The sequence below is a fragment of the Brachyhypopomus gauderio genome, chromosome 7 (assembly GCF_052324685.1).
Source record: "Brachyhypopomus gauderio isolate BG-103 chromosome 7, BGAUD_0.2, whole genome shotgun sequence".
Classification (NCBI taxonomy): Eukaryota; Metazoa; Chordata; class Actinopteri; order Gymnotiformes; family Hypopomidae; genus Brachyhypopomus; species Brachyhypopomus gauderio.
Genome location: NC_135217.1, coordinates 16518889 through 16546529, shown reverse-complemented (window position 1 = coordinate 16546529; position 27641 = coordinate 16518889). Strand labels below are relative to the sequence as shown.

Here is a 27641-nt window from a genome sequence, read left to right as displayed (position 1 = left end):
TTCCATAGAAATGCTGATCTGAAGTGGGTGGTACAGGTCAGATGTTCCTCCAACCTCCCTCAACTGGCAGAGTTCTGCAAGGAGGAGTGGGCAAAAATCCCTAAAAGCAGATGTGAGACACTCGTTTATGGTTACAGAAGACGTTTGGTTGAAGTAATGGGTGCAAATGGAGGTGCCAGAAGCTACTAACGAAGAGTTCACAAACTTTCCCACTTGGCAGATTTTCAGTATATTGACAGAAATTGCTTTTGAATAAATAATGAAAATGTATCTTTTTCTGTGTCCCTTATTTGGAAGGTCTGTTTTACAAATCTCATGCATGTTCATTTCATAAGTTATACATTTTTTTTTGTAGAAAACAATGTGTGAGCGGTTTACAAACTTTCAAGCAGCTGTGTGTGTGTGTATGATGAAGTATAGCAGTGAAATATACATATTTTATTAAACGCCAAATTTTTCTGCAAATTTGTATACGTTAGATATGTGAATTTATGGTTTATTTTACTTTTTTTGCAGGACTAGGCTATTATTACTGAACACTTTTGAACTGGCTGAAGATGCTGTGAATAAGGACAACATCACCTTCTGGATATCTGAGCTAAACCACTCATACCCAGAGCAGTTTGACACTATTTCTTCCAAATTAGAAACCTGCAGCTTGGAAGCAGAACTAGACACGGTAAAGACACAGTGCTCTATGTGCTCTATGTGTGATGTTCAGTGATTATCTGATGAAGAAGTTGACAGTGGAGACTTGTGGGGTCCAGTCATATTCCAACCAAATTTCCCCATAATTCTTTGTGTTATGATACTGCTGCAAATCAATTTATTCCCCAGTAACTGAAACATTAGTATTCCAGCTCAGCAGACAACAGAGTGTGTGTAGCATAATCCAGCAGGACTAATACAATGTGGTATCTCTATACTTCTCACCTGTTCTGCCATGACAGTTCTGGTATGACACACCACATTGCTTCACATTCCCAGCCAACAGAATCAGTCCATAGTCGAGTTTGGTTTGAATGGCTCGTGTTACTCTATATAAATGTGTCATTAAAGAGAAGCAGGAGCATGGGGCATTAGAGCTTCTGCATCTGGAGTGGCACAAGTCACACTAGTATAGGATCCCAACCTGCCCTATTACCCTCAGGAATTCTGGCTAATCGGATCAAAGAATGAGGCATTGTAAGCCAGAACAGTTATGTCGATAGACATCTGGACCTGCATCCTTGTATCCTTATGACATTGGTCCTGGAAGTGCCCAGGCTCTATGAAGGAACATCTCGGCCTAGGCCTGAACCTAGTCCTCCTAGGATCAACAAGATGCGCCTGCAGAGAGAGAAAGAGGAGAGGAAAGAACGGTTGTTGAAGAATGACGGAGGAACGGAGAAGGAAATGTGTCTTCAGGGAAGAGGTTTATGGGAAAGAGCGCTAAACATCTTGGATGTGTTAAGGACAGAAAAAAGGGACTTTTGACCCTGCAAGATGGTCCTCTGCCTGCTGGCCAGGTGTTTGTAGTGACTCCAGTTGGTGATTTTGGACACATTTGACAGGTTTTTGTCAGGTAAGCTGGTGATAAGCTGTTCCATGACCACCAGATTGACAAGAGCCATAGAGTCATGTTCTTGGGAGAGAAGTCATCACCACATTTGAAGAGCTGCAGATTGACTTTTGAAGCATTAGCATCCGGAAACACTGGTGGCATCATGCTGGGACATGGCCCACCTGCTGCAAAACAGCTCTGTTCAGCACATTGTATTCCAGCTGTGATCTGTGATGCTGCAGACCCTATCGTCCCCCAGGCTGCAGACATCCACACACAGTGGCCCTGAGCCTGAAGTGCTCAACAAACAGTTCTGGATTGTCCTGTAGAGCTATGGCATCCTTGTTTGCTCCTTCATGATGGTCCTGAAAGTGAAGACGCTGCTTCTGCATGAAGTTGAGGAATGATATTGTGCATGTTGCAAGCTAGTGATGCACCTGATTACCTCAGTGGAGATGAGTCCATCACAAAGAACATGTCTAAAAGTACACAAAGTTTAACAAAGTTTTTTGGTACCACAGTAGTGGTCTGCAGATTCAGGGTGTATGATTACAAAAGTAGCAGAAGTAAAAAATATTTAAACTTTACTCAAGTAAAGTAGCCTACTGAAGGAGAAGACTGAAGAAAAAAAGTTGAAATAAGCTACCTGCAATGAGTCACAAGTGCAGTTAATTTTAATGACCTGCTGGTTGAGCAGGGATATCCCTCCACACTGCAGACAGCCCTCAGACGCACCTGCTGCCACACATCTGTTGCCCTGTCCAAAGCTCTCTTTAAGGGGCATATGTAGTCGCATTGGGGTACCACAGGACCCCGCATTATGTTTTAATTAAGATGGTTTTTTAAGATGGTTTAAATTCCACAAAATGTTTGCAGCTAATAAGCTGTTATCTAGCATAAGAGGTGGTAGCAAGGATAACTCGATGCTAATTACACTCACTTTATAACAACATCATATTAATTATTAAAAGGTGTGACCCACATTTAGTCTCTGAACAGCCTCAGTATTTAATGCCATGGATTCAACAAGATATTAGTAACATCCCATTGACATTTTTAATCCATTTTCACAAGATTAGGTCAGTGATATGACTCTGTCAGCTTCACATCCTTCACATCTTCTATTCTCCTATGGCAGGAGTGGCCAACCTGCGGGTCGCGAGCCGCATGCGGCTCTTTTTTTAGGCTTGCATTTGTTTAGTTTTTTCTTATATTTTTTATATACATATAGATATTGTTTTACTATTGTTTTTTCTCTTTTATCCTGTAAAGAATCTTGTGATTTTTATCTTGAGAGGTGCTCTATAAATAAAATTTTACTTACTTACTTACTTACTTTGTCTGGTTTCATGTGGCTCCCCAGCCGGTCCGCACTCTCACCTGCACTAACTGTCTGTGTCAAGGCCCGGTTACCTCATCAGCTCTGAGGGCGACAGACTGCTTCATATTCGTGGTGCGCGGTTTGTTTACAAGCCTAGCGAGCCGCTAATACTTTTAAAACCGGCGTAGTGGAAAACACACATTTGACTGTCTTCACACGCTCACACGAGTTACTAATTTGCCAACTACTGATATAATACTTATTTTTTGTCCATTACACCCCCCTGGTCAACAATCTACACAGGAAAAATCTGTGTTGACTATGAAGGAAACTATAGAACAATATATAAAAACAGTCATGTCTAAATTATATTCCCTAACCGTGAGCTAACAGGATGCCAAGTTGCATTTTATTTATTTTATTCCTAGGGTCTGCCTCATGAATGACCTAAAAAGGCTTTTGTTTCCCCCAGAGTTATTTAATTTAATTTATATAAAATTAAAATGAGCTTTTTAGCTATTTTAGTTATTGTTCAACTGATTAAAGGCAAATTAGTTTTATTATTGTCACGTTGCGGAGGGCCCCCTGCCGGTTGCCCCTGTCCACAGCGGCAGTTGTCCTGTTTTGGTCATGTGGTGTTCGTCCCTCAGGTGGGCGGGGCCTGCGATCCGTCTCACCTGAGGGTCGTTTGTTGTCTATATATGTCTTGTCTTTGTACCAGTTGACCGCTGGTTATTATATCCTTAATTCGGATTGACTCGTGGGTTTTTGGTTTGCGCACTTTCTTCATTAAACCATCATTTTTCCCTGAGACTTGGCGTGATCGCTTCCTTTTTATTTCGCTCACCCTGCCCATCACAATTATGCTGTATGCAAATATTTGACTAGATTCGTTAGACTACACATTTTTGTTTTGTTTCATCTTGCAGCCGTTTGTCATGTCAAGCTTCAAACTGAAATAAAATACATTCTAGTGAAGGAACCATGAAGCAAAAACAAACAAAAACAAAACAATTATAGTTTTGGTAATATAAAAAAAACAGAATGGGACGATCCATTCCTTCATATTTATAGTGTGGTCCTTTTCTGGCTAGTTAACTGTAAATTATTAAACTGTTTTTGTGTTACATAAACATTTCAGCAACAGGGCAAAGTCTAATTACCAGTTTTTCCTCAGTTTCTGTAATGTCAGGAGACACTGTCTTCTGCAGCTTTATAAAAGCCACAAAAACATTGCTACTTGGTGTTCAGTAGATTTACTTACAAAAACCCAAAACTGCAATAAAGAATTACCAGCAGTATAACTTTTTCAGTCACTGAAAAAAAAACATTTATTCTGTGAGACCTTTGATGTGGTAAAAGCATTGAACCTAGTAAAATCTCAACGTAGAGACGACATCCACTAATGTTACACTAATGTTACACTCTCTCTGTGTTGATCTAGGCTGTGGAAGGCACTGGACTGGCCTTCATCGTGTACACAGAGGCGATCACCAACATGCCCGTGGCCCAGCTGTGGTCTGTCCTCTACTTCATCATGCTGCTCTTGCTGGGGATGGGGAGCATGCTAGGGAACGTCACTGCCATCATCACTCCACTCAGAGACGTGCCGCTGCTCACCCAGAAGCTCAGCAGTGAGACTCTCAATGGTGAGGGAGGTCTCACGGCAGTTCAGTGTGTTCCAGGTGCCACAGCATTCCTAAGGCAGTTTACAAGTTTACAAGTTTACTTATTCAAGTCCGATTCAGGTCCGATTCAGGTCCGAGTCAGGTCTGAGTGAGCATCGAGTCTGGTCCGAGTCTGGTTAAGCAGGTTAAGCAGTCTTTCTCTTTCCCTGCCCAATGTCATGTTCCCTGCAGTCACCCCCACCATTCCGTTTGTGTGTGTTGATTGGCAGGTCTGGTGTGTGTAGTCTGTCTGCTGCTGGGTCTTGGCTTCACAACTCGTCCTGGCAACTACTGGTTCACAATGTTTAATGATTATGGTGCTACGTTTTCATTGCTGTTCATCGTGCTTATTGAGGTCATTACTGTGTCCTACATCTATGGACTGAAGAGGTAAAAGTGACATTACTGATAACCTTTTTAGTTTTGCATGCATGTTATCTGGCATACTTTAACCATACTAAATATTACTCATGTAATTCATATAGCCACTGAAGTTATGCAGTTATGTTTGGTTGTTTTAATACACAGTAATGTATCACTGTCTTCTCACATAAACAGAGGAGATAGTACACAGACAGTACAGTTGTTTCACAAAATGTCAGAAATGTTCCTGAATAGGATTAAGGATTGTCATAGGATTAAAAAGTCACCCACACAAGGACTATCCATCTTCCTGTAAGCACTGTACTTTGATGATGATGATGATGATGAGGATGAAAGTTTTTAAAACAAACTGTAGTCATCAGTGTTATCTGTGGCATTGTACCTGTCCACATGTCAGTGTTTTATATCATTTCTAATGAATACCTATATACTTTCGCACTAATAATCAATGGAATGTACTTGCATTCTATGCATTACTGATGGATACTTTACAAAAAAGGTTTAATAAACTATTGCTTAATATTTTTTAATGTATTTGGAATTATTTATATACATTCTACATGTAAATTATGATTACTTATTGCAGTGTAAATTTTTGAACCCTGATAAACATATATTTGCAATTATGTTGGCATGTGTAGTGACAAATGCAGTTTTTAATGTAAATATGCTGTATTCATTCTCAGGTTTGAGAAAGACATAGAGGACATGTTGGGTCACCAGCCCAACTGGTACTGGAGGATCATGTGGGGGGCGGTCAGCCCTCTCCTCCTCATCAGCATCTTCATCTTCTACATCATAAACTACATTCAGGGGGGGGCACCCACCTATCAAGCCTGGAATAAAGAAACAGTGAGCAAGACCCACTGGCACCTCCATCTTAGCCCATTAAGAAAGTTACATACACCAGAGAATCTGACAGCCAATTGGTTTAAAATGTATTGTTTTGTTTTTGTTGCAGATGTGTGGTTGGTTTTAGGCCATTGAATCTCTCTGACTGTTCAGTGATCTTCTTTCTAGGGCAGGTCTGTAGAGATGGACTATCCTGTGTATGGCCAGGCCTTCATCGCACTTCTACTGGTGTCGTCCGTGAGTTGTGTTCCCATCACGGCCATCTATGCCTTCTGCATGAGACACCACCACAGAACTGAAGTCCAGGACCCCAGCACCAACACATCTGCTATATAGGGTGAGAACGGTGGCTCAGAGATGGGTTGAACATCGTTAACCCTAACCCTAAACCCTAAACCCTAACTTAAACTTAACCCTATTTTATTGACAGATTCATTATTCCGACAAACTTTATCTACAAGTTGAGACAGATGTACTACACATATCTTATAAATGGAGATATGATAATGACTGAAGTTTAAAAGAACATGCGTAACATGCGTAAAATTCGTCCTCTCTACTTAATATACAAACCCAGAATGTTTCTTTGCTTCTTTGTAAGAAGAACGTCACACAACACCTCCCCGTGTCTCTGACATCGCTGTCTCTGTCCACCAGTAGGGAGTTCATCATTCCTCCAAGAAGCAACCTAGAACTCCAATTCCACAAGACACTAACAGAAGTCACCCAGAACTCGCCATGATGTCACTCTACAATCATTCACCAGCTTAACCATCTACAAAGACATGCTGCTTCATTCATAAAATAATTATATATTTTCAAAGCAAAATGATTTTTAGTACTAGGGTTAGCCTGGGGATAACCCTAACTTGTAGAGCTGTTCACTAGAGAAGGTGTGTAGAGAATGTGTGTAGCTTTGGTAATTAGTTTATTCTCCTGTTTATTCTCGGTGCCCCCCCCCCCCCCCCCCCCACCAACTCGGCAAATAATTTTCTGGCATCGATTTGGCGCCCCCTCTAGTGCAGCACCCCTATGCGTCGCATACGCTGCATACCCCCTTTTTGCGCCACTGCGCACACACACACACACACACACACACACACACACACAAATACTAAGTTCATAGATCAGCAATGGAATTAACTAAATATTTAGTGTATCATATTGATTTTCTATCTGAAGCCTGTTGTGGACTGTGCAGGTTTGTAGTGGTGAACAGAGGTGATGTGTTTTTCTCATGAAAGACACTCTCATTCATCTTGTGTTTATTATTTCTATAAATGTGTTGGCCAAATAAGAATCTTGGAGCAGAAGAGAAGAGAAAATCCACCACAGGAATATGGAAGCAAAACAAAAGACCCACATGGATCTAACAAGAGTGTTTGTGTGGTAGTTTGCTATCCAATGCAGACCAGACAAGGACTGCTTTAACTTCTTGATTCCTCTGAAGGCTTTTTCAGCTCTTGGAGACTTTTTTCTTGATACTTTCTTGCTCATTTGACTTGGACCTGGATTTTCTGTACAGCTGTAAAATATGCTACACAAATAAACTTGAATTTTTGTTTTTGACTTCCAGTTTTAAATCCCTAAGTTTCCAGTTCTCTGGTATTGTCTGTTACTTACCATGACCATGTTACTGTAAAAAAACAACATGCTTTAACGTAACTACCAATAGTTTAGCATGTTAGTAATTTTAATAGCAAATTATACAGCTTTTGCTTCCATTGTTCTTAAATGGAAGAATTACCAAGGTTGTGAGAAGGCATTAGAAGGTGTATATGTGAGAGTGAATATGGGAGAGTTAATATGGGAGATTGCATATGGGAGACTGCATATGGGAGAGTGTATATGGGAGAGTTAATATGGGAGAGTGAATATGGAAGAGTGTATATGGGAGAGTGAATATAGGAGAGTGGATATGGGAGAGTGTATATTGGAGAGTGTATATGGGAGAGTTAATATGGAAGAGTATATGAAAGAGTGTATATGGGAGAGTGAATATAGGAAAGTATATGGGAGAGTGAATATGGGAGAGTGTATATGTGAGTGTATATGGAAGAGTGAATATGTGAGTGAATATGGGAGAGTGAATATAGGAGATTGAATATGTGAATGTATATGGGAGAGTGAATATATGAGAGTGAATATGGGAAAGTGTATATGGGAGAGTGAATATGGAGAGTGTATATGGGAGTGTATATGGGAGAGTGAATATGGAAGAGTGTATATGGGAGAGTGAATATGGGAGAGTGTATATGGAAGAGTGAATATGTGAGAGTGTATATGGGAGAGTTAATATAGGAGAGTGAATATGAGAGAGTGCTCAGGGAGGTGGAGGGGCACAGATAATGTTACTTACAGGAGAAGGAAAAAGAATAAAGTAAATAATTGGTCACTTTCTGGTTTCTCATGTTTCATTTTCCTGCAGCGGTTTGTTCTTTGTGAATTGGTTTCTGACTCCAAGTGAAAAACGTCCATATAGCAATATGCCATAAACCATATTGGCAAAGTTTCCCAAAACCTTCCCGAGGTCCAGCATCAATCTCAGTCCTGCAGTGTGCAGTGGGAAAATGTTCCACACCCTCAATGTCCCCAGCCCAATCATGAGACAAAAAGGATGGCTGAGACAGGATTTTGTTTAACATGTAAAATTTAGTAAAAAACACAACAATTCATAAATGTAATTAAATACAATTCAATAATAAATTTCCGATAGTCATTCTTCCCCAGACTGATTTCTGTATGTCTGTGTATGACAAAACATGTTTCCTGGAATCAAACCCATGACTCCTATACCAGAGGAGCTGCATAATTCAATCAGGTATATTTGCGATACTGCCAGCACTTCTCAGCAGGATCAAACCAAAAGAGTGGTTCAAGGATTCTTTCCAAGATTTCTGTCAGAACACTACGGCGGGTCACATAGCGTGTGATCCACTGAACTGAGAGCTTTGTTCTAGTGATCTTCATGGGAGTGACTGGTGCAGTTCAGATGTTTTTGTTTTGGTACCAGTTAACCTCTCTACTGGACACAGTACCTGATGTGTTTTGTACTCCATTTAAATTAGTACTACAACAATGGATTAAAATGCCAATAAAATTGCTGCGTATTCTTAATTTAAAATTGAATTGACTACCTTTGAAAAGGAAAACACTTTTTAATTTTTATTTTAATAAAGCAATATTTGCCTGTCATTTTTGTTCAGTGAAGCTGAATATGTTTTGAAGTTGGAAACAAAAAACAATCGAACAAAAAGCCTCCAGTTTGACAGATACAGTGTAGCCCTCTCACTTGGGTTAATCTGTTATGGCATTTTAAGCTTATTTATTGTTCTTGTCTAGACTGAATTATAAAAGATGGTAGAAATGCATATTAGGCTGAAAGAAAACTAAGCAGCTGATTTTACACAGCTTGGTGTAAAAATGCAAATTTTATTATTTACTATTTTATGCAGATGTACTTACTATGAAAGTTTAGAGTACATCATTGTTTAGCTCAACAAGCTCAACCACTACTTGAACACATAACTGATCATGTTCCTCTTTGGATTTTTTCCTGGTTTTGCAGATTTGTTCACATATTTGTATTAAAACTTGCAAATATAAAAATGCACTAGCAATGGAAATGCAGCAGCACTTCACAATAGCACAATTATGTTGTCTTCTTGTTTTTAGTTCTGAAGAGGATCATTACAAGGTCACTGAGTGGCCATCTAGTGTATGATCTATGGGAGCTACGTGCTTAGAAAACAGAGTTCTTCAAAGAATTCTTGGCAAAACTGCAAATGAATAAACTACTAAAGGAAATGAGACATGAGCCTCTAGACAGTGAGGCATTAATGTACCAACAGAGCAGTGGGATGAGAAAGGTTCACGTCTACCTCTGCAACACTGGTTAAGGCCCGAGTGAGAAAGGTTCACGTCTACCCCTGCAACACTGGTTAAGGCCTGAGTGAATAGCTTTCACTTCGTATTCAAAAGGTTCATCATAAACAGGGCATAGTACAGGACTACAATAACAACCTTAATACAACAACCGTAATACAACAACATTATATACAATATTACATTTATTGATTTAATTATTATATATAATAATGATAATCATTACTATACAAGATTCCAGGGAGTAACTGAAATGTACTGTAGTAAAAACCATAGAGACAATCAAAATAACTTGTGATTTGTCTTTTTATTTTTATTATTTCCTTTGTTAAAAATGATTAGTGTTAATTAGCATACAAGTAATATGATAAGACTCAGAACTATGGGTGTGGTTAACATCATCTAGCTCGGCACTGTTGCAGTAGCCATATTTGCATTCAGTCATATGACCCATTTCGTATGGTTTTTGAAAGCTTTTTGAAACATGAACTATGTAATCCCAGGTTAATAAACATCATGATAATTGCATTAATCCATTTTAACAATATATAATGATGCAATTACAAAAATTAATAATATTTAACAAAAAGAATAACAAAAATTCTAATACTATTTACAGGCATGTAAATCTCTTCACAGTTTTGTACAATACATATATAAGTGTCATAAAGAACAACACACAACTGAAGACTCAAGTGTGCACCTCCTATGGGCTTCTGGTTTCTTCAGGTCCAGTATTGAGTAACTGAACAAGAAACATTCTAAAAGTATATTAGTAAAGTAGATCAGTAGAGTTTAAATAATTACTGTTCATCATTTTGTCCATTTTACCAGTTTTATACCAGATAATAAATTAATGTAATTAAGTGCATCACACAGGTATAATTATACAGTTACTCATGAGTGTGTTTGTGTTTGAGTAAGTGTATTCTACTGTTCAGATACTTGTATAATGCAATTAAAAAAACAATACAATCAACTGGATATAATGACAGGCTACAAAAATAAACTTTGTGAAAACTGATGGAATTTACCCTTAAATACTCTCAGCTTGTCTCCGGTCATCATGCAGCCGTACATACACGGTATGTAGTTTCATGACTCTGAGTTTTAAAACTGGACAGAACTGTAAACTCCTCATTTCCTCAAGATCAAAATTATTTGCATGTTTATTCAGTCCATGACCCTACAGAAATGGTCAACAACCTGCTCCTCTAACCCTAACCTTTTAGGATAGTTCTAATGTCATTTTCAACACCATTTAACAGTTATCTAGTTTTCTGAAGACACAGACTAGCTGTCTGCACTTGAACACAGGACGGACGTTTTTTAGGAATGTATTGTTCAGAGAGGATGATGACAACTCTCCCTTACAACATTCCACAATGTATGCTGTCCAGAAAGAGGGCTGCAAAACCCCCAAGTACAGGGCATAGAAGTTGTGACCTTGAATAAATAAATGTATGACACGTCAGGTACCTCGAACACATGAAGGTGTCCTCCTGGAGTTATTGTGTAATTGAGATTATGTTGTGTCTTCAGAAGAGTGCGTGATGTCTGCTGCATCCACGAGTGTCACTGCCTCTCCATCGGTACAGTCAAGTCCATCTGCATTAATGATGATGGCCCCCTCAGGCAGCACTACAACCTCCTCTCCACCGACAACATCTTCCTCTTCTTGAACCACAACCTCTTCTTGAGTGTCTATATTTGCCCTGCTGGCCGGTCTGTTGGCCATGGCCTGCAGTCTGAGGCGGTAGTGTTCAGCCTCCTGCTCCTTCCTCAGGAGCTGCTGCCGGTAGTCCTGTGCCTCCTGTCTCGCCTCCTTCAGCTGCTGCTCCAGCTCTGCCCACGTGTCTGTTTCATCCGTGGACTGCAGAGAGATGCACAGGAAGTTAAGCTCAAGGGCCATGCTGAGAACAGCTAAGAGCAATGCAAACTTTGCGGACACTGTCTTTGCTAACTTAAGACCCATGAGTAGCGCGCACACAATTACTTTCTATTTTTTGGCTTTTCTTCCTTACTACACAGGACTGCTCAACATGGACAGATTAATGTAATGTTTCAGCATAACGTAGCATAACGATTTTCCAGCAGACCTTATGTTTGGGATCTGTGTGGTTCACACTTGGCTCAAGTTTCCTTTTTCGAGCTGGATTCACTTTACGATCCTCAGTTACAATTTCCTCTGCAATCTGATCAGCTGGTACAGCAACCACTAAAGATACAAGAAACAAAAGAGTTGAAATGTTACAGCATATACATATACCAAGTAAACCAATAGATAGACAGATACTTTATTGATCTCAGAGGGAAATTCCTGAAATACTACAGTTAAATGGTCTTACTCTGCTGTCCTTGCACAGTGACAAAGAACTTCTGCCCCAGATTTCCAGGTTGCTGCTGGTCAGTTACTATGGTGATGACCCTCTGGCCATCTCCCTTTACCAGATGGTGAATGGCTGAGTCCACCGTGTCGGCTGAGATTAAACCTTCTGATTCACCTGCCACAGACTTTCATTTAGTTACATGCATCAGCCACAAGTACAAGACAACAGCAGAAAACTGCCTCATTTAAAAAGGTTATAACACTTTAATGTTCAATTAAGAAAGGGGTAATACAGAAATAAAACAAAACCAAGGAAATGTAGACAAATTAGGAAACAAATGAAATCAAACTGAGTTTAAACTAAATAAAATATAAAGCAAAGAACAGAAATATGAGTTCACTTAACCAGTGTACACAGAAGCTTCTGATGAATTCAGAATGAGGTCAAATAGCAGTACTGACATTCAAGCAGTACTGACAAGTAAACTGATTTTTTACCAGGACCACCTGATATTCGGGTCATTCACAGTGCGTAATTGTTCATATGAGTTTCATCAAATCTTTGACAGTTTTCTTTTCTTTTTTTACCATGAATTCTTTGTAAACAGGTAATGATTTTAGTGGAGGGTTTCATACACACCAACACTTTTTAAATATGCTTTTAAGTCAGTGTCAGTAAGTTACATAATCATTAAACATAGTGCACCCAGCTTACCCAAGTTGGTTTTAGAGTTGGTGAGGACAATATCGGAGAGACTGACGACTCCTGAAGATGAGATGATGAACTGGGGACTGGCTGCCGGTGGTGGTGTGTCACTAAACACAGTCCCATCATAATTCACATTCATCTGACTCTGCATTCCTTCCTATTGAAATGAAAACCAGACAAACTGGAGCATTAAAATGAATATCAAAAATATTCTAATTTCAATATTCAAGGACATTGTAATACTCTTGGCCAGTCAAACACTTGTTTAGATGATTTGCAAATACTTGTTAATTACCAACATTGATGTGAAACAGCAACAATATTGATGTGAAGTATGCTAGAAAGGTTAAATATGGGACATTTATGTGAACAAATGTTTAAACTATTAAAAGACTCAACAGCAAAACCTCCCAATAAAGAATACCTTAAGGTGAAACGCTTTCAATGTGCTTACCTGTTACTCACCAATCACTTTCAACATCATACAACTTATTGAAGTAAGTACATGGTACCCATGTAAGGGTCCATCTTTTGCACAATACACAATGCACACAAACCTCATTATGTTAAGATTACCACCAGCATTTCCATGTAGATTATGCATTAACACATCTACACATTACTGCAGTGAACATGTCTGTAGATGGTTAACTACTTTCTAGAGTTGATGAACATACACTCATGAGCACTTGTGTTGCTAACTGTACTCAACACATTGAGTCAAGAACAATGAAAATCACAACCTGGTTCTTTTCATATACATTTCAATGTCAATAGATTTCAAAATGTATTTTTTAAAGTGTCATAATAGAAGACTTTAATAGTGATGGTGTTAATGATGGCCCATCCAGTGTTTTTATCTCTAGACTTCAAAAGGTCCAACAACATACAGTGAAACACACAGAGCTGTCGAACAATGAGAACAAACAAGAAATGACTTCAGGAAACAAAATGCAAATATTAGGTGAGAGAAAGTGATTATGGTGAGCATAAGAAAGGAATATGAGAGACATGTCTGTAATCAGACATATCTGTAATCAGAGCTATTCTAACCAATGACATGGTGACATGATTTGAGTTGTTTCACCTGGAGGAGCAGCATTAGTTCTGTGTTGCCTCTGTCAACTGCGATGCTGAAGGCTGTTTTGTCAAACTTGCTGAGGGCGTTTTCGTCAGCCCCGTGTTTGAGGAGCAGCTCAGCCACAGCCCTGTGGCCGTGCTCCGTGGCCCAGTGCAGGGCCGTCATGTTCAGCATGTCCTTAGCATTAATGTCTGCTCCACTCTAATACCAACAGTGACATGTTAGAAGCGAAAGGATACTCCTGTGTATACTCAAGCACTATTCACATACAGTGCTGGCCAAAAGTATTGGCACCCCAGAAATTGTCAGATAATGCTTCATTTCTCCCAGAAAATTTTTGCAATTACAAATGCTTGATATTAAAATGTTCATTTAATTTCTCTTCAATGGAAAAGCACAAAAAGAATAGTCAAAAAGCCAAATTGGATATAATTCCACACCAAACATAAAAAAGGGGGTGGACAAAAGTATTGGCACCCTTTGAAAAAACGTGTGATGCTTCTCTAATTTGTGTAATTAACAGCACCTGTTACTTCCCTGTGGCACATAACAGGTGGTCGCAATAACTAAATCACACTTGCAGCCAGTTAAAATGAATTAAAGTTGCCTCAACCTCTGTCCTGTGTCCTTGTGTGCACCACATTGAGCATGGAGAAAAGAAAGAAGACCAAAGAACTGTCTGAGGACTTGAGAAGCAAAATTGTGAGGAAGCATGGGCAATCTCAAGGCTACAAGTCCATCTCCAAAGACCTGAATGTTCCTGTGTCTACCGTGCGCAGTGTCATCAAGACGTTTAAAGCCCATGACACTGTGGCTAACCTCCCTTGATGTGGACGGAAAAGAAAAATTGATAAGTGATTTCAACGAAAGATTGGTTGATAAAGCGGATGGTTGATAAAGCACCTCGACTAACATCCAAACAAGTTCAAGCTGCCCTGCAGTCCGTGGGTACAATAGTGTCAACCCGTACTATCCCTTGGCGTCTGAATGAAAAGGGACTCCGTGGTAGGATACCCAGGAAGACCCCACTTCTGACCCAGAGACATAAAAAAGCCAGGCTGAAGTTTGCCAAAACTTACCTGAGAAAGCCAAAAACGTTTTGGAAGAATGTTATCTGGTCAGAAGAGAAAAAAGTAGAGCTTTTTGGGAAAAGGCATCAACATAGAGTTTACAGGAAAAACAACGAGTCCTTCAAAGAAAAAAACACGGTCCCTACAGTCAAACATGGTGGAGGTTCCCTGATGTTTTGGGGTTGCTTTGCTGCCTCTGGCACTGGACTGCTTGACTGTGTACATGGCATTATGAAGTCTGAAGACTACCAACAAATTTTGCAGCATAATGTAGGGCCCAGGGTGAGAAAGCTGGGTCTCCCTCAGAGGTCATGGGTCTTCCAGAAGGACAATGACCCAAAACACACTTCAAAAAGCACTAGAAAATGGTTTGAGAGAAAGCACTGGAGACTTCTAAAGTGACCAGCAATGAGTACAGACCTAAATCCCATAGAACACCTGTGGAGAGATCTCAAAGTGGCAGTTTGGAGAAGGCACCCTTCAAATCTCAGGGACCTGGAGCAATTTGTCAAAGAAGAATGGTCTAAAATTCCAGCAGAGCATTGTGAGAAACTCATTGATGGTTACCGGAAGCTGTTTGCAGTTATTTTGTTTAAAGGTTTTGCTACCAAGTATTTGGCTGAGGGTGCCAATACGTTTGTCCGGCCCATTTTTGGAGTTTTGTGCAATATGATAATTGATTTGACTTTTTTCCCCCATTCTCTTTAGTGCTTTTTCACTGCAAGCAAAATAAATGAAGATATTAATACCAAAGCATTTGTGATTGCAATCATTTTCTGTAAGAAATTGAGTATTATCTGACAGAATTGCAGGGGTGCCAATACTTTTGGCCAGCACTGTACAGTTATTAAATGTATTACAATTAATTCTAAATTCACTCAAGAATGTTTAACTAGTGCACACAACATGCAGCTTTGAAGTGGTCATCCTACTGTTTTACTTTAAAACAGGAATCTGCGGTTTTGTCCACAAGCACCATTACCTTCAGGAGAAGTTCCACAATGCTGGAGTGCCCCTCTGCGGCTGCCATGTGCAGGGGTGTGCGGTCCACTTTAGTGCGGGCGTCTCTGCTGACGCCCGCTCGGAGGAGAACCTCGGCAGTGGACTCATGTCCACACTGGGCTGCTAAATGCAGTGGTGATGTCCCCAGCTATAAATGTTACAAATGGTCCTACTTTAAATAAAGTTAAGAAAATTGTGATTTTCTGTGAGTAAACAGACGTGTGGTAAGAGGGATTACTAAAGACTTACCCAATCTGTAGTAAAAGGGGCTCCATTTGCCATAAGAGACCGAACCTCATCATCCTGGCCTTTACGCGCTGCCTCCAGCAATCGCTTGCCCAGATCCACAAGTGACATCTAACACAACGGGGAAGATACACTGAAAAGCTACTGCAGAACTACAGACAGCCTCAGCAAAGAAAAGTACCTCCTTAATCCTGGAGGTAGACTCGATGTTGGGATTCTAACATATTCTAGCATTTTTCATGGAGCAAAAGAATTGCAAACCATTGACTCCAATATATAAAAAGCCTTTTTTTGGTATGGTCTACATAGTCAGGTTTTATAGTCCGGTCTAAGAAATATTCTTATTTGTGTATTATTATGGATTATCCTCTACAAGTGCTTAAAGTTGCAGGAGTGGGGCAACAAAAGCTACAAAATCTGCTAAATACTGAACAATTCATCAGACTTCAAACTTTCTCAGAAGTAACACCATACTGCCATATAAAGAAGCAGTCTTTACATGTGAGCATGAGGTGGCCATCAGCAAACAAAACCAACATCAGGCAATTACCTATGTGGGGACTATATGTCACTAAATAGAACAAACTTACACACTGTCTATTCAAAAGAAATAACAATAAGTCTAGCCTTATTGGGGGTTTGTTGCTTTTTCCCCTGTTGTAGCAAACCCTTACCCAAACATTATGTCCATACTAAAATGTAAATGTAACTGCCACTTCTGTGTACTGTTACACTCCTAGTTGTAAGATGTAGCCTAATCCAAACATCCATCCAAGAAACCACAACAGGCTTGCAAAATGTGTTATATGGTGTTCCTGGTATGCAGTAGTTAGTACCTATTAAAAGAAATTTGGCGAAAGGGTCACGGTCTCCCAAGATTCAGTGATAGTTGTGTGGAACAGCCAATCTGCCTAGTTTACATCATGTTCACATAAATTTAAGTAGATTTCTCGATGGGACCAATTAGGTTTACAAATTTATATGTAATTCATTGGCCCTTTGGCGAGCTACTCGGAAAGGGGTGGCGAGCTACTGGTAGCTCGCGAGCGACGTGTTGGAGACCCCTGGGTTAGACCTATTAAAGAGAGGCTCCGTCATTTCTCTCTCTCCGGTTTTCTTTATTGAGAGCACTAACAGCAAACAGCTAAAGGTCGTATTACTTCATTAACGAGCCCGAGTTAAGGTGCAATTTAACCAGCAACTGATCAACGTTACCGCGGCAACAGATTCACCGAACTACTTCAATCAAGCTTGATGACACGGCCACACGCACTGAAACGAAGGCGATCAATTCCCTGTTAAACCGAGAACGAGACTCTCATTCCTTGAGTTCATATCCAGAAGGACGATTCCCAGCACACCTGGACGACGTCGCTTTATCAACGAGGAGCCTGTGGTGGAAATTCCCTCTTAATTCCAGGAAAGGACGAGGAAACCACCCAAAAATCCTCAACACGTGAGAGTCTAACTGCTGGGCTTAGTTTATAAAAGGGCATAGTTACTTGAACTGTAGACTTATCCAAGTTTAACTAAAACCTTCTCAGTGTTTGTGTTCAACTTTGTTTAGATAGTCTTCATCAAGATTTGTATATACAAAGGTCTCTTTGCTGTGCATCATGCCACCATCTTTTATTTATCTGATTAATTGACAACTTGTAGTCTTCCCCATTCTCACACACCACATAAATTTTTAGTTATTTAGCCAGCGCCATTACCCTTTGTTCTGACCATGTTGGAATAAAGCAGCTGAGCTCATTAACATGCAGCCACGCTGCCTTACTGTTTTAAGTCAGCGCCATTTTAGTTGCTTTGTTCTCCATAGGAGAACTGAGATTACAACTCCCGCCTCCTCACGCGCGCACAAGCGCATGCACACATTTACTCTCCTCCCCTTTCTACACACACACACACACTAGATGCTGAGTCTTCACTGTAAATATACTGATCACTGTTGATGCTGTTTGTTTTAGAATAGTTGGTTTTAAATAAATGTATCATTTATTTTCACCAAATTGTCTGTGTTGATGTCATTCAAAAGTGGTTGTTGCCAAAACCTCCAAAGAATTCATAGTTAAATCCTTCAGATATCAAACCATTAATTAACTTTTGTTGATAACTTAAAGTTGTGGTTCTGGTATAATTAGAATATGAGACTGATTCTAAATTAATGAGACTGATTAATAATTAAGGTAAAACAAATTATATCTACTTTAAAGGAGTAGTTTAAAGTAGAGTAGTTTAAAGTAAAACCCCTACATAATTGGTGCCCCTGCGTGAGGGAGATTTCTGGCTCAACCATATTTGTACGATATCAACCATATTTTCATGTCACAGGCTTGAAAATTCAAGCCATTAGAATAGGACCATCTCCAAATTTGCCAGAAGAGGGCGCCAGAGCGCTTCCCAAGTCTTCCTATAGAGCAGGAGTACTAAATTTGTCCGCGGTCCAATTTTGGCAGATACCTGTGACCTGAGGTCCGGTGCTGCGGGGGTGGAGAACGTAAGTTGTTGAACAAAACATATCAGAGGTCATTGGGAGGCGCGTCTTTCTGCTAAATTTCCTGTAAGAGTGCGGTCCCTGTTTGGCGTGTAAGTAGCATGTAAGCGGCATGAAAGTGACCACTGTGCCACCCAGAAATGGCACCTTGTGGCATCTGACATCTAAAGAGTCTAAAGAGACATACAAATATCCCGGATGAACCGCATTTCAACCTGAACCTGAATTGCGACCCGAACCTGAATTGCGACCCGAACCTGAATTGCGACCTGAACCTGAATTTCGACCTGAACCTGAATTTCGACCTGAACCTGAATTTTAACTCGAATTTTTGCATACCTGCGAGGATTTTACAGACTGTTTTTTCAAGTAATAATGATTTCAGGTTCAGGTTCTGGTGACAAAAATAGCTCCATATACCTTGTTCTAATTTGATTACCATTTGGTTACTATTCACATTCATTGAGCAATCAACTGAAGATCAGTATATTTATTTTACTCATTTCATTTCTGATTACTTCAATAGTAATTCAGTTGCTTTAACTTGTGTGGCATCCCACTGATTTCCCCTGTACTGCAGAGGTATTAGGATAATTATTTAGCACAGTTATCAGACTTCACTGTGGCAGTCTTTTTATCCAGTGCGCTAGTGTTTAGTTCCAAGTACCATAATCACCTTTTGCACAACTCTTTTTACCCCAGTTTCAATTTGGCTACCTAGGTAATTACCTGCCCACACTTGCCCAGGGGTGATAGAGGGAAAAATTCCTGAGCCTGAACTTTTTCTGAGCGCGGGGTGTGTGTGTGTGTGTATGGAGTGTTAGTGTACCATATTTAGAATATTTAATAATTAATATTTAAATCAATTAATAATAAATAAGTCAGGTAATCATTATAGTGAAATAAAAAACAAATTTCTATTAATATTCTGAGAAAATGCTGTATGCATGATTAATTATTTCTTCATTACTGTTAGTAAATTATAGGATACCAGACAACTCAAAGAAATTATGCAAATAAAGTTTAAAAGAATTACAAGTATTATGATTATAGTTAGTTTTTATATATAAAATTTAATAAATTTAATAAACATTTTGTGTTGGTTTATTAGGACATACATTTTGTGCTTTTGTTCATGTATTACACCTTATGCCGTAAGGCGGCCAGGATGAACCAGATCGTCTGACTACCTGTACCGGCTCAAAAAAACACTCTTATATTTCTGATAAAAATTTAACTTAAAATCAGAATAAAGATAAAATACTGAATTTATCTTGTATCTACCTCTGAAGCTCTTCTGATGTCTGAAATACAGGCGGTCCCCGGGTTACGACGTTGATCCGTCGTAAATCGATTTTCGGTGTAAATCGGAACATACGTATATACTGTACGTAAATAACGTACTATACGCAGTTATCCTATCCTAAAGCTAGCCTTTTGGCAAATACCTTTATCCATAGCTGCGTTTAACTAATCCTGACGCCGCGCACACCAAACACCAAGTTCCTTTTACGACGCAGAACCACTTAGGTCCAAACGAGGCTTTATACAGTAAATGGGAGATGTGTAGTAACCACGAAAAATCGTAACTTGGGAACCTCGTAAGGATCGTAAGGATCATATTTCGGCATCAAAACAGATAGCATGCGCGCGCGTGTGGTTTATCATTATGATTTGACGGATTTTTCCCCCCCTCAAATTTTTTTTTCTCGCGGACGTGTCGGTACGCCGGAATTCCGGCGTGGCGCCTGAAAACTATCAGGCCTGCTTGCCAGACACAAGGTCCTGGCACAATAGCTAAGCCAGATTGTACTGAAGCTGACTTGATTTTGTCTCTTTTTGAACTAGTCTATAGGTACGCTTAAGCTGGGCGTACACTGTGCGATTTTTGGCCCATTTTCAGCCGATTTTTCACTCGTGCGACTATTTTTGCGATCAGGCCGAGTTTCAGCTCAATCGCGTGTCGTGCATTGTATAGTTTACACAGGTAAACGAGGAGCGATTCACACCTCACGACCAACTCCCGATCAGAAATCGCAGCGTTGCAAGAATATCAAATGTTTGAAATTCAAATCGCTCCTCGTGAGAGTATCGCACTGTTGAAGCAGCTCCATGAGCCGACTCTCCCTGCGATTTAGTCTTACAGTTTGAGCTGGAGCTGAATACACGATTTAAAATATCTAAAGACGATTTAGAAAGACTAACCATGGCTTTCCTAAAGCAGAATTTTTGTCCATCTTTGGTTGTTCAGCTCCTTCAGATGCTTGAACCAGGTAGAAAGGATGTTGACAAACCTCTAAAGGACTCCTTTGAGGAGACCCCTACCGTTCCAGATCTAGTTTTTAAAATGTTCCTTCTATGTCAGCAGCAGGCTAGCCTAGAAGTAGAGGCAGGTGACTGCCTTCACCATGACCTTCAACTGACCACTCATGCGCTGAATGATGTGCACCACCGTAAGTGAACGTCACACGAGCTTAACAGAAACTGCCCGCCTCCAAAGGGAGAGTGAGCTTGCCCGTGCAAGAGCACAAGATCTCCTAGCAACTATTTCTGGTACCTCTAGACCAGGCATGTCAAACACACGGCCCGCGGTCCGGACCCGGCCCGTTGGATGATTTTATACGGCCCGGCATAAATTTGAGTATGTCCAAAAAAGAAGTGAGTAGGGGTGGGAATCTCCAAGCACTCTACGATTCAATTACGATTCAGAGGTCTGCGATTCGATTATAAAACGATTATTGATGCATCTTGGTAGTAGCAATCCATGATGAATTAACTTCAATTTTATTTCCATTTTAAAACTCCCATTTAATTTTATTTAATCAAACGAAAGCAATATGGCAGGTACAAGGCCACACTCCAGAGAACTGAACAAAGAAATACAAACTGAAAAAGTGCACCTGTAGCAGCATGTTTGCAGTAAATTAACAGATTTCAGCAAATGCCAACTCTTAACCAACATTATGTGCAAACAACAAACAAATGTGGTACCAAAACCACAGCTTCCACACAAGAGTAGAATGATGTGCTAGCAGCTGACTTAAAACAATAATGTGATAAAAAAGTGAATTATTTCGAATCATTTCGAGTACATGTATAAATATTTAACTTAATTAAGTTTAACGTGCTGGGAAATATAGAAATGGACCTTGAAAGTGATGTACAAGTGCTTGAATTCCACCTTATAAAGGTGTATGAACCCAGCAAACATGACTTTGTTCATTGCGCTGAGGCGCGGCGCGCGCAGTTACAAAACTCGAGAGGTGCTGCACAACCTCGCGAATCGACAGCACGCGAGACCTTCGCGCACGGGTGAAGTCACCGCGATTACGTCATTTTCGCCATGCGGACCCTCACAAGTATAAAACCAGGCTTTAGTAAGTTAGTGTCGGCTGGATTTGCCGATCTTCTTGCGTCTTTGTTATGTGCGCAGCTAACGTCTAGACAATCGATTGTTGTCATTTGTGAATCGATTCTGAATCGTCCACGTTGCGCATCGAGATGCATTTAACAATCGAAAATTTCCCGCACTCCTAGAAGCGAGTCTCTAGCTCATTTCTATCAAAAGTTGTGATTTTTAAAAAATGAATACAAATCAAATGCTCTCTCCGGTCGCTAGAGGGCAGTAAATGACAGCATGCGGCACTGACACGAGTTAAGGCTTCAGTCACAGGATGTGATTCCGCTATGAAGGATAAATTTGGGTCCGTGGAATTGAATACGTTTTATCAATATCTCGTGCCAGGTTACCCCAAATTAACAGCCATGGCTGCAAAAGTTCTATCCATGTTTGGGACTACTTATCTTTGTGAACAGGTGTTCTCCATAATGAACAATAATAAAACAAAGCAGCGCTCAAGGTTAACAAATAAACACTTGAATGACATTGTTAAATGTGCTGCTACTCAGGATTTGACACCTAATGTTGATGCACTTGTGAAGGCAAAAAGATGCCAAGTTTCAGGAGCCAGCAGCAGCAAGTAGACTGCAGGAATGCAGTGAGAGAGAGAAAAAAATTGTGATGACACGAAATTTGTTTGCACTCATGAATACAGATCATTAAAAATAAGATTTATCTGGTTTCATATTAAAGATAATTAATATTGTGCAGTATGTTCTCAGCTTCAGTAGGCCCAGCCTAATAGTTTGATCTGATGTAGTCTAATCTCATTACCCATGCACTGCTATAACTTTTATTTTGTATTTCTTTTTTAATTTATTTCAAAGCAGTATGACAAGGCGAAATTTTTTTTTTCTTTCATAGCTCCCACTTGAGTTTGTTAATGTGGTGAGTTGCTTCAGGTTTAAAACTGCATTCACTCAACTGTTAAAATAAACCAGTTGTTAACACATTCACCGTCAAACACGAAAATCTTTTTTTTCATTGTTTGTGAATAAATGTGTTGTGCTTAGAAAAGATCCATTTTCATCCATGATTATAATATGTAGGGTAGGCTAAAAATGTAGGCTGAAAGCTAAATATTTGGAGTTAACATTGTTTTACTGATCCGGCCCACCTGAGAACAGAAGGTCTGGATCGGCCCTACAGCCAAACTGAGTTTGACATGCCTGCTCTAGACCTTCTTTATTAGTTACTGTAGAAAGCCAACGTAGACAGCACTCCACAGGTGATGATGCACCTGTTATACATCCGAAGGCCCCGGCTCCAGTCCCCATGAAGAGTCTTACGTTAGATGTTACTAGCTCTTCCTCAGAGTGTCCATATGATACTACTGACTGTTCAGCTTCTGAAGCTCAAAGTGAAGCCTCTGTGGAGAATCACCCTCCTAAAGCAGATGCCCCATCTGCATCCTCTTGCTACGAGTCAGCAGAGCCCTCTTACAGAGCCCTTAGGGACATCTCATTAGGTACCACAGTTAGGAAGCCTTGTATGAATGCTGAGCATCATTCCACTGGCCCACGCACAGGCTGGCACAGTGACGTACATGCTCCAGCTCTTTCCTCAAGAGGAAATGCAGAAATTTCCCAACTTGAGATGCATAAAGGCTCATCACTGCCACCTAGGCACAGAGAGACAGGAGGCAGTAGGCATCCTATTGACCATGAGTTACACCACTTGGATAGTGAAGGTCCACCTTCCTGTTCTAATAGACATGTCCTTGAACATTTCCCTTGGTTAAAGCTGCTAGATTCACTAGCCAAGGACATGGAGCCATCAAGAAATTGAGTGTAGCTTCCACCCTCATAACTTTAAGAATCAGAATCTCTTTATTTTGCCAAGTATGTTGCACATACAAGGAATTTGGCTTGGTGAGACCAACACAAGTATGACATTTAACAATTACACAGTATTTTACTTGGGGAGAAGAAAATAAACAAAATAGAATATATAAAATATAGAAAATAAAGTTAAAAAGTTCTCATTTAAGTATCTGCTGCTGATGTCTTTAAAGGTCTTTTAGAGTTCATGTCTTGGGTGGGTCAGAGCCGTTTTGGTGGCATGTGAGGGGACACAGTTTTAGGGTTTCGGTTAACCCAGGTGTTATGGCTGACTGGTGAAAATGTGTAGATGTAGTTCTCTATTATTGTACATAGTAGCAACACTGTTACATTCAGTCTGTGGTTCACTATATTTACAAAAAAAGGAGAAATTAGGCTGTCTACAAGAAAAACAGATCTGTGATATTACAAGAATTAAAAGTGTACACTGATTAGGCATACAGCCACAAAGGGTTTCATAATCTTAATATGGCCAATTTATAAATTTACCCAGATATAAACACGTTATAAACATCATATTTGTTGCACACATTAAACATGGTTCTTTTTAATTTAATCAAGGTTGAATCGAGGTTATTTTTGTGAAGAAGCTTTTGTCTGAATCTTTAACTAGCTATTAGTTCATTGGGGTTCAACCTGTTAACCACGAGAAAGGGTTAAATGTTAAATGTTCTAAAGCTTTTTTGATTAATTGGGAGATAGTTTTTCTTCTTCTTGGATATTTGATAAAAGTTCAGAAGTAAACCGAAAAGCCAATTTCACAACCCTAACCCTAACCCTAACCCAACCTGTTTAAGGGGAAATAGCTTACAACCTACTGTGTTGCAGCGCAAAATATCTAACCTACCTAACCTAACCCAACATACCTAACCTACCTAATCTAACCTACATGATCTAACCTTACCTGACCTAACATATCCAATCTAACCTACCTAACCTAGTAATAAAGCAAAGTGCTGTTTTAGGTTTTAGCTAACATATGTTACAGGCACAACATCTAACTAGCTAGCTTATCTATGTAGCTATTATTGTACTACACATTTTACTACCTTGAATCACGTCTACTATGCTTGCTAGCTACATATCCCGGGTTAGCTACATATCCCTGGTTAACTACATATCCCTGGTTAGCTAACTTTTCAGAACTCATAGCCAAGTCCAGGTTCCCAGCTGAATAGTTGAGCTAACAGCGCTAACGTCAGACATCCAGCTGCCGTTCTGTAGTAACAGCGTGGAGGGTGTGGGGTAGGTGGGTAGCTAACTAGTTGGCTAACTATTACAGCGAGGAGGTTGTGGGGTAGGTGGGTAGTTAACTAGTTAGCCAAACAGCTAACTATGGAACTAGCTGAGAAGTCCGTGCTTACCTCGGCGGCTATGCTGTCCCGAAATCGACGTCCGCACCCAATTGTGTGCAAAGTTTGGCACGTTAAAACATGAATGATAATATTATTCTTACTTATATGGTCTTTAACAACCTCAAAATACTTTCACAAACCTTTCGGTAAAGTTACAGCTACAATTTCCAAAGAAAGGCGACGCGTTAAACTTCTTCTTCTTGTATATTGCTGGCTGAAGCTGAAGTTCGTCCCCCCCACCTCCACGCAGCCAGAGAGCCGCGCAGCGGAATCATGAGGACCTGCACCATCTTCACCGGCGGAACCGCCGCCCTCATGAAGACCTGCACCATCCCTCATGAAGACCTGCACCATCTTCACCGGCGGAACCGCCGCCCTCATGAGGACCTGCACCATCTTCACCGGCGGTGGGACCGCGGTAAAGTTGATTCAGCGTTTTATAATCGCCAGACATTCACGAAAGAATGGGCTCGTTATTTAAAGAAATCAGATAGTGTATGCGATAGATACATATTATGCAATTCTGACATATTGTGAATTTATCTCCACACAGTGGCTTTCAGTAAAGATAAATTTAGAAGATGTGAAAAGATCACATCTATGAATTAACGAAGAGTTCATGTTAGTCGGTAAGCGCTTCAGTGCCAAGACAACTTTTCAAAATAAAAGTCATGGATTAATTCAACTTTTTAACATGTGCAACTGAACATGTGAACCTGCAAACACAAAGGTATCAAGTACATACAAGGAGCAATGCATTTTATGTGCATCTGGACTTGTGAAACACTTCTCACATTTGTGAAAACACATCAAACCTCAGATTTCCTGTATTTTGCATTGGTGGACCAGAATACATGTGCCTCACTATTAAATAACATGACCTAGACCCCCCATTTCAGGCCTATGATCAAATACACATAAGGAGCAATGCATTTCATGTGCATCTGGACTTGTGAAACACTTCTCACATTTGTGAAAACTAGGGTTGCAACGGTATGAGATTTTCACGGTATGATAACCGTCTCAGAAAATACCGTGGTATCACGGTTATCACGGTATCACAGTTAGTTTGTATATTATTAAAAGATACACTGACCCTTAAAGAAATTACAACAAGTTAATTTTGTTCAATTAACTATTTATTGTAGAAACCTGGAACTATTGTATACAAAATGTGTCCTTTAAAAAAATAAGCTGTACACATGTTTATATAAATACTGCAAAATTAGAGAAACCTAAATCATGGATTTCAGTACAATTATTTAAGTTTAAATTATTTAATATCTGATAAACTCAGCCTGGGTCAGTGTCTGATCAACAACTGTCGTAAACGTCCGTTGTACTGCCAAGTTAGAATATAACCAGATACTGCAGAAAGAGAGGATTTATTTCTGACATCATCACAATAGAGATTTCTATTTTAAGGCTTTCACACAGAGTCTGGTTTTAACATTTCAAAAACAGGTACGCTAGAATTTGAACGCATGTAAATTAATGGCGTCTTTCACATCCAGCGAAAGCAAGGACCATAAAAAGCTAGGTTTATACTTTCACTAGTGACCGTAGCGCGCGACTCGGCACAGTTCTTTTGTCTTACGTTAACAAATACGAGCCTCTTTTAATTCCAGGACGAAACATGAGAGAACGTGAAGACGTTAAGATTGGGCGTTTTGGAAATAAACAACCATTAAATAATGTGATGAAAAAGCGAATTATTTCGAGTATATGTATAAATATTTAACTTAATTAAGTTTAAGGTGCTGGGAAATATTGAAACGGACCTTTAAAGTGACGTACAAGTGTTTTAATTCCACCTTTTAAACGTGTATGAATCCTGCAAACATGACTTTGTTCATTGCGCTGAGGTGCAGCGCGCGCAAAGTTACAAAATTCGAGAGGTGCACGACCTCGCGAATCGACAGCGCGCGAGACCCTCGCGCACGGGCGGAGCCACCGCGATTACGTCATTTTCGCCACTGATTTTAGTTTAGCTTTTTTTTTTTTGTTAAAAAATGTGTTAAGTCTGATGCACTTTCTGCCATTCTCACTGCTGTGTGCTGAGTAGCTGAACCGGAGCTGAGTTGCGCATGCGCGGGTCAGTTTCTCCGCTGGCTTGCTTTTTACCGGTAATAAGCAAACGCACACGGTATGATAACCGTGCATTTTAATACCGTGGTATACCGTGAAACCGGTTACCGCTGCAACCCTAGTGAAAACACATCAAAGCTCAGATTTCCTATATTTTGCATTGGTGGACCAGAATACATGGGGTTCACTGTTAAATAACATGACCTAGACCCCCCATTTCAGGTCTATAGTGAAGTACACATAACGAGCAATGCATTTTATGTGCATTTGGACTTGTGATACACTTCTCACATTTGTGAAAACAAATCAAAGCTCAGATTTCCTTTATTTTGCATTGGTGGACCAGAATACATGTGCCTCACTACTAAATA

General features: G+C 40.0%; 2 protein-coding genes across 9 annotated transcripts in view; one reads left to right on the top strand and one right to left on the bottom strand.

Moving 5' to 3' along the window:
• The window catches only part of slc6a20 (solute carrier family 6 member 20), a 42049-nt gene extending 33770 nt beyond the window's left edge, over positions 1-8279 (top strand). For 5 of the 6 annotated variants that reach the window (XM_077012124.1, XM_077012128.1, XM_077012129.1 and 2 more), the window contains 6 exons: positions 517-679; positions 4309-4513; positions 4762-4921; positions 5602-5767; positions 5936-6104; positions 6425-8279. In XM_077012124.1, the coding sequence (XP_076868239.1) occupies positions 517-679; positions 4309-4513; positions 4762-4921; positions 5602-5767; positions 5936-6103 (862 nt within the window). In that variant the 3' untranslated portion in view covers position 6104; positions 6425-8279. The remainder of the gene's footprint in view (positions 1-516; positions 680-4308; positions 4514-4761; positions 4922-5601; positions 5768-5935; positions 6105-6424) is intronic. The other variant, XM_077012125.1, reaches the window with a different exon arrangement.
• Positions 8280-9940: 1661 nt separating this feature from the next.
• gabpb2b (GA binding protein transcription factor subunit beta 2b) lies at positions 9941-25606 on the bottom strand. 3 transcript variants are annotated; one of them, XM_077012119.1, is made up of 9 exons: positions 25323-25606; positions 25192-25204; positions 16093-16200; positions 15824-15991; positions 13778-13972; positions 12697-12847; positions 12001-12156; positions 11752-11870; positions 9941-11525 (listed from the first exon to the last, which is right to left on the bottom strand). In XM_077012119.1, the coding sequence occupies exons 3-9, from the start codon at positions 16198-16200 to the stop codon at positions 11178-11180; spliced, it is 1245 nt and encodes a 414-aa protein (XP_076868234.1). In that variant the 5' UTR covers positions 25192-25204; positions 25323-25606; the 3' UTR covers positions 9941-11177. The 3 variants fall into 3 exon arrangements, with proteins under 3 accessions (XP_076868234.1, XP_076868233.1, XP_076868236.1); XM_077012118.1 differs by having other exon boundaries at positions 25192-25606; XM_077012121.1 differs by lacking the exon at positions 25192-25204.
• Positions 25607-27641: the final 2035 nt, after the last annotated feature.

Coding starts and splice junctions, on each gene's coding strand:
- gabpb2b (XM_077012118.1), bottom strand. CDS start 16,200: ATGTCACTTGTGGATCTGGGCAAGCGATTGCTGGAGGCAGCGCGTAAA. Junction 11,871..12,000: donor CACTGTGCAAGGACAGCAGA/GTAAGACCATTT, acceptor TTGTATCTTTAG/TGGTTGCTGTACCAGCTGAT. Junction 11,526..11,751: donor ACACAGATCCCAAACATAAG/GTCTGCTGGAAA, acceptor ATCTCTCTGCAG/TCCACGGATGAAACAGACAC.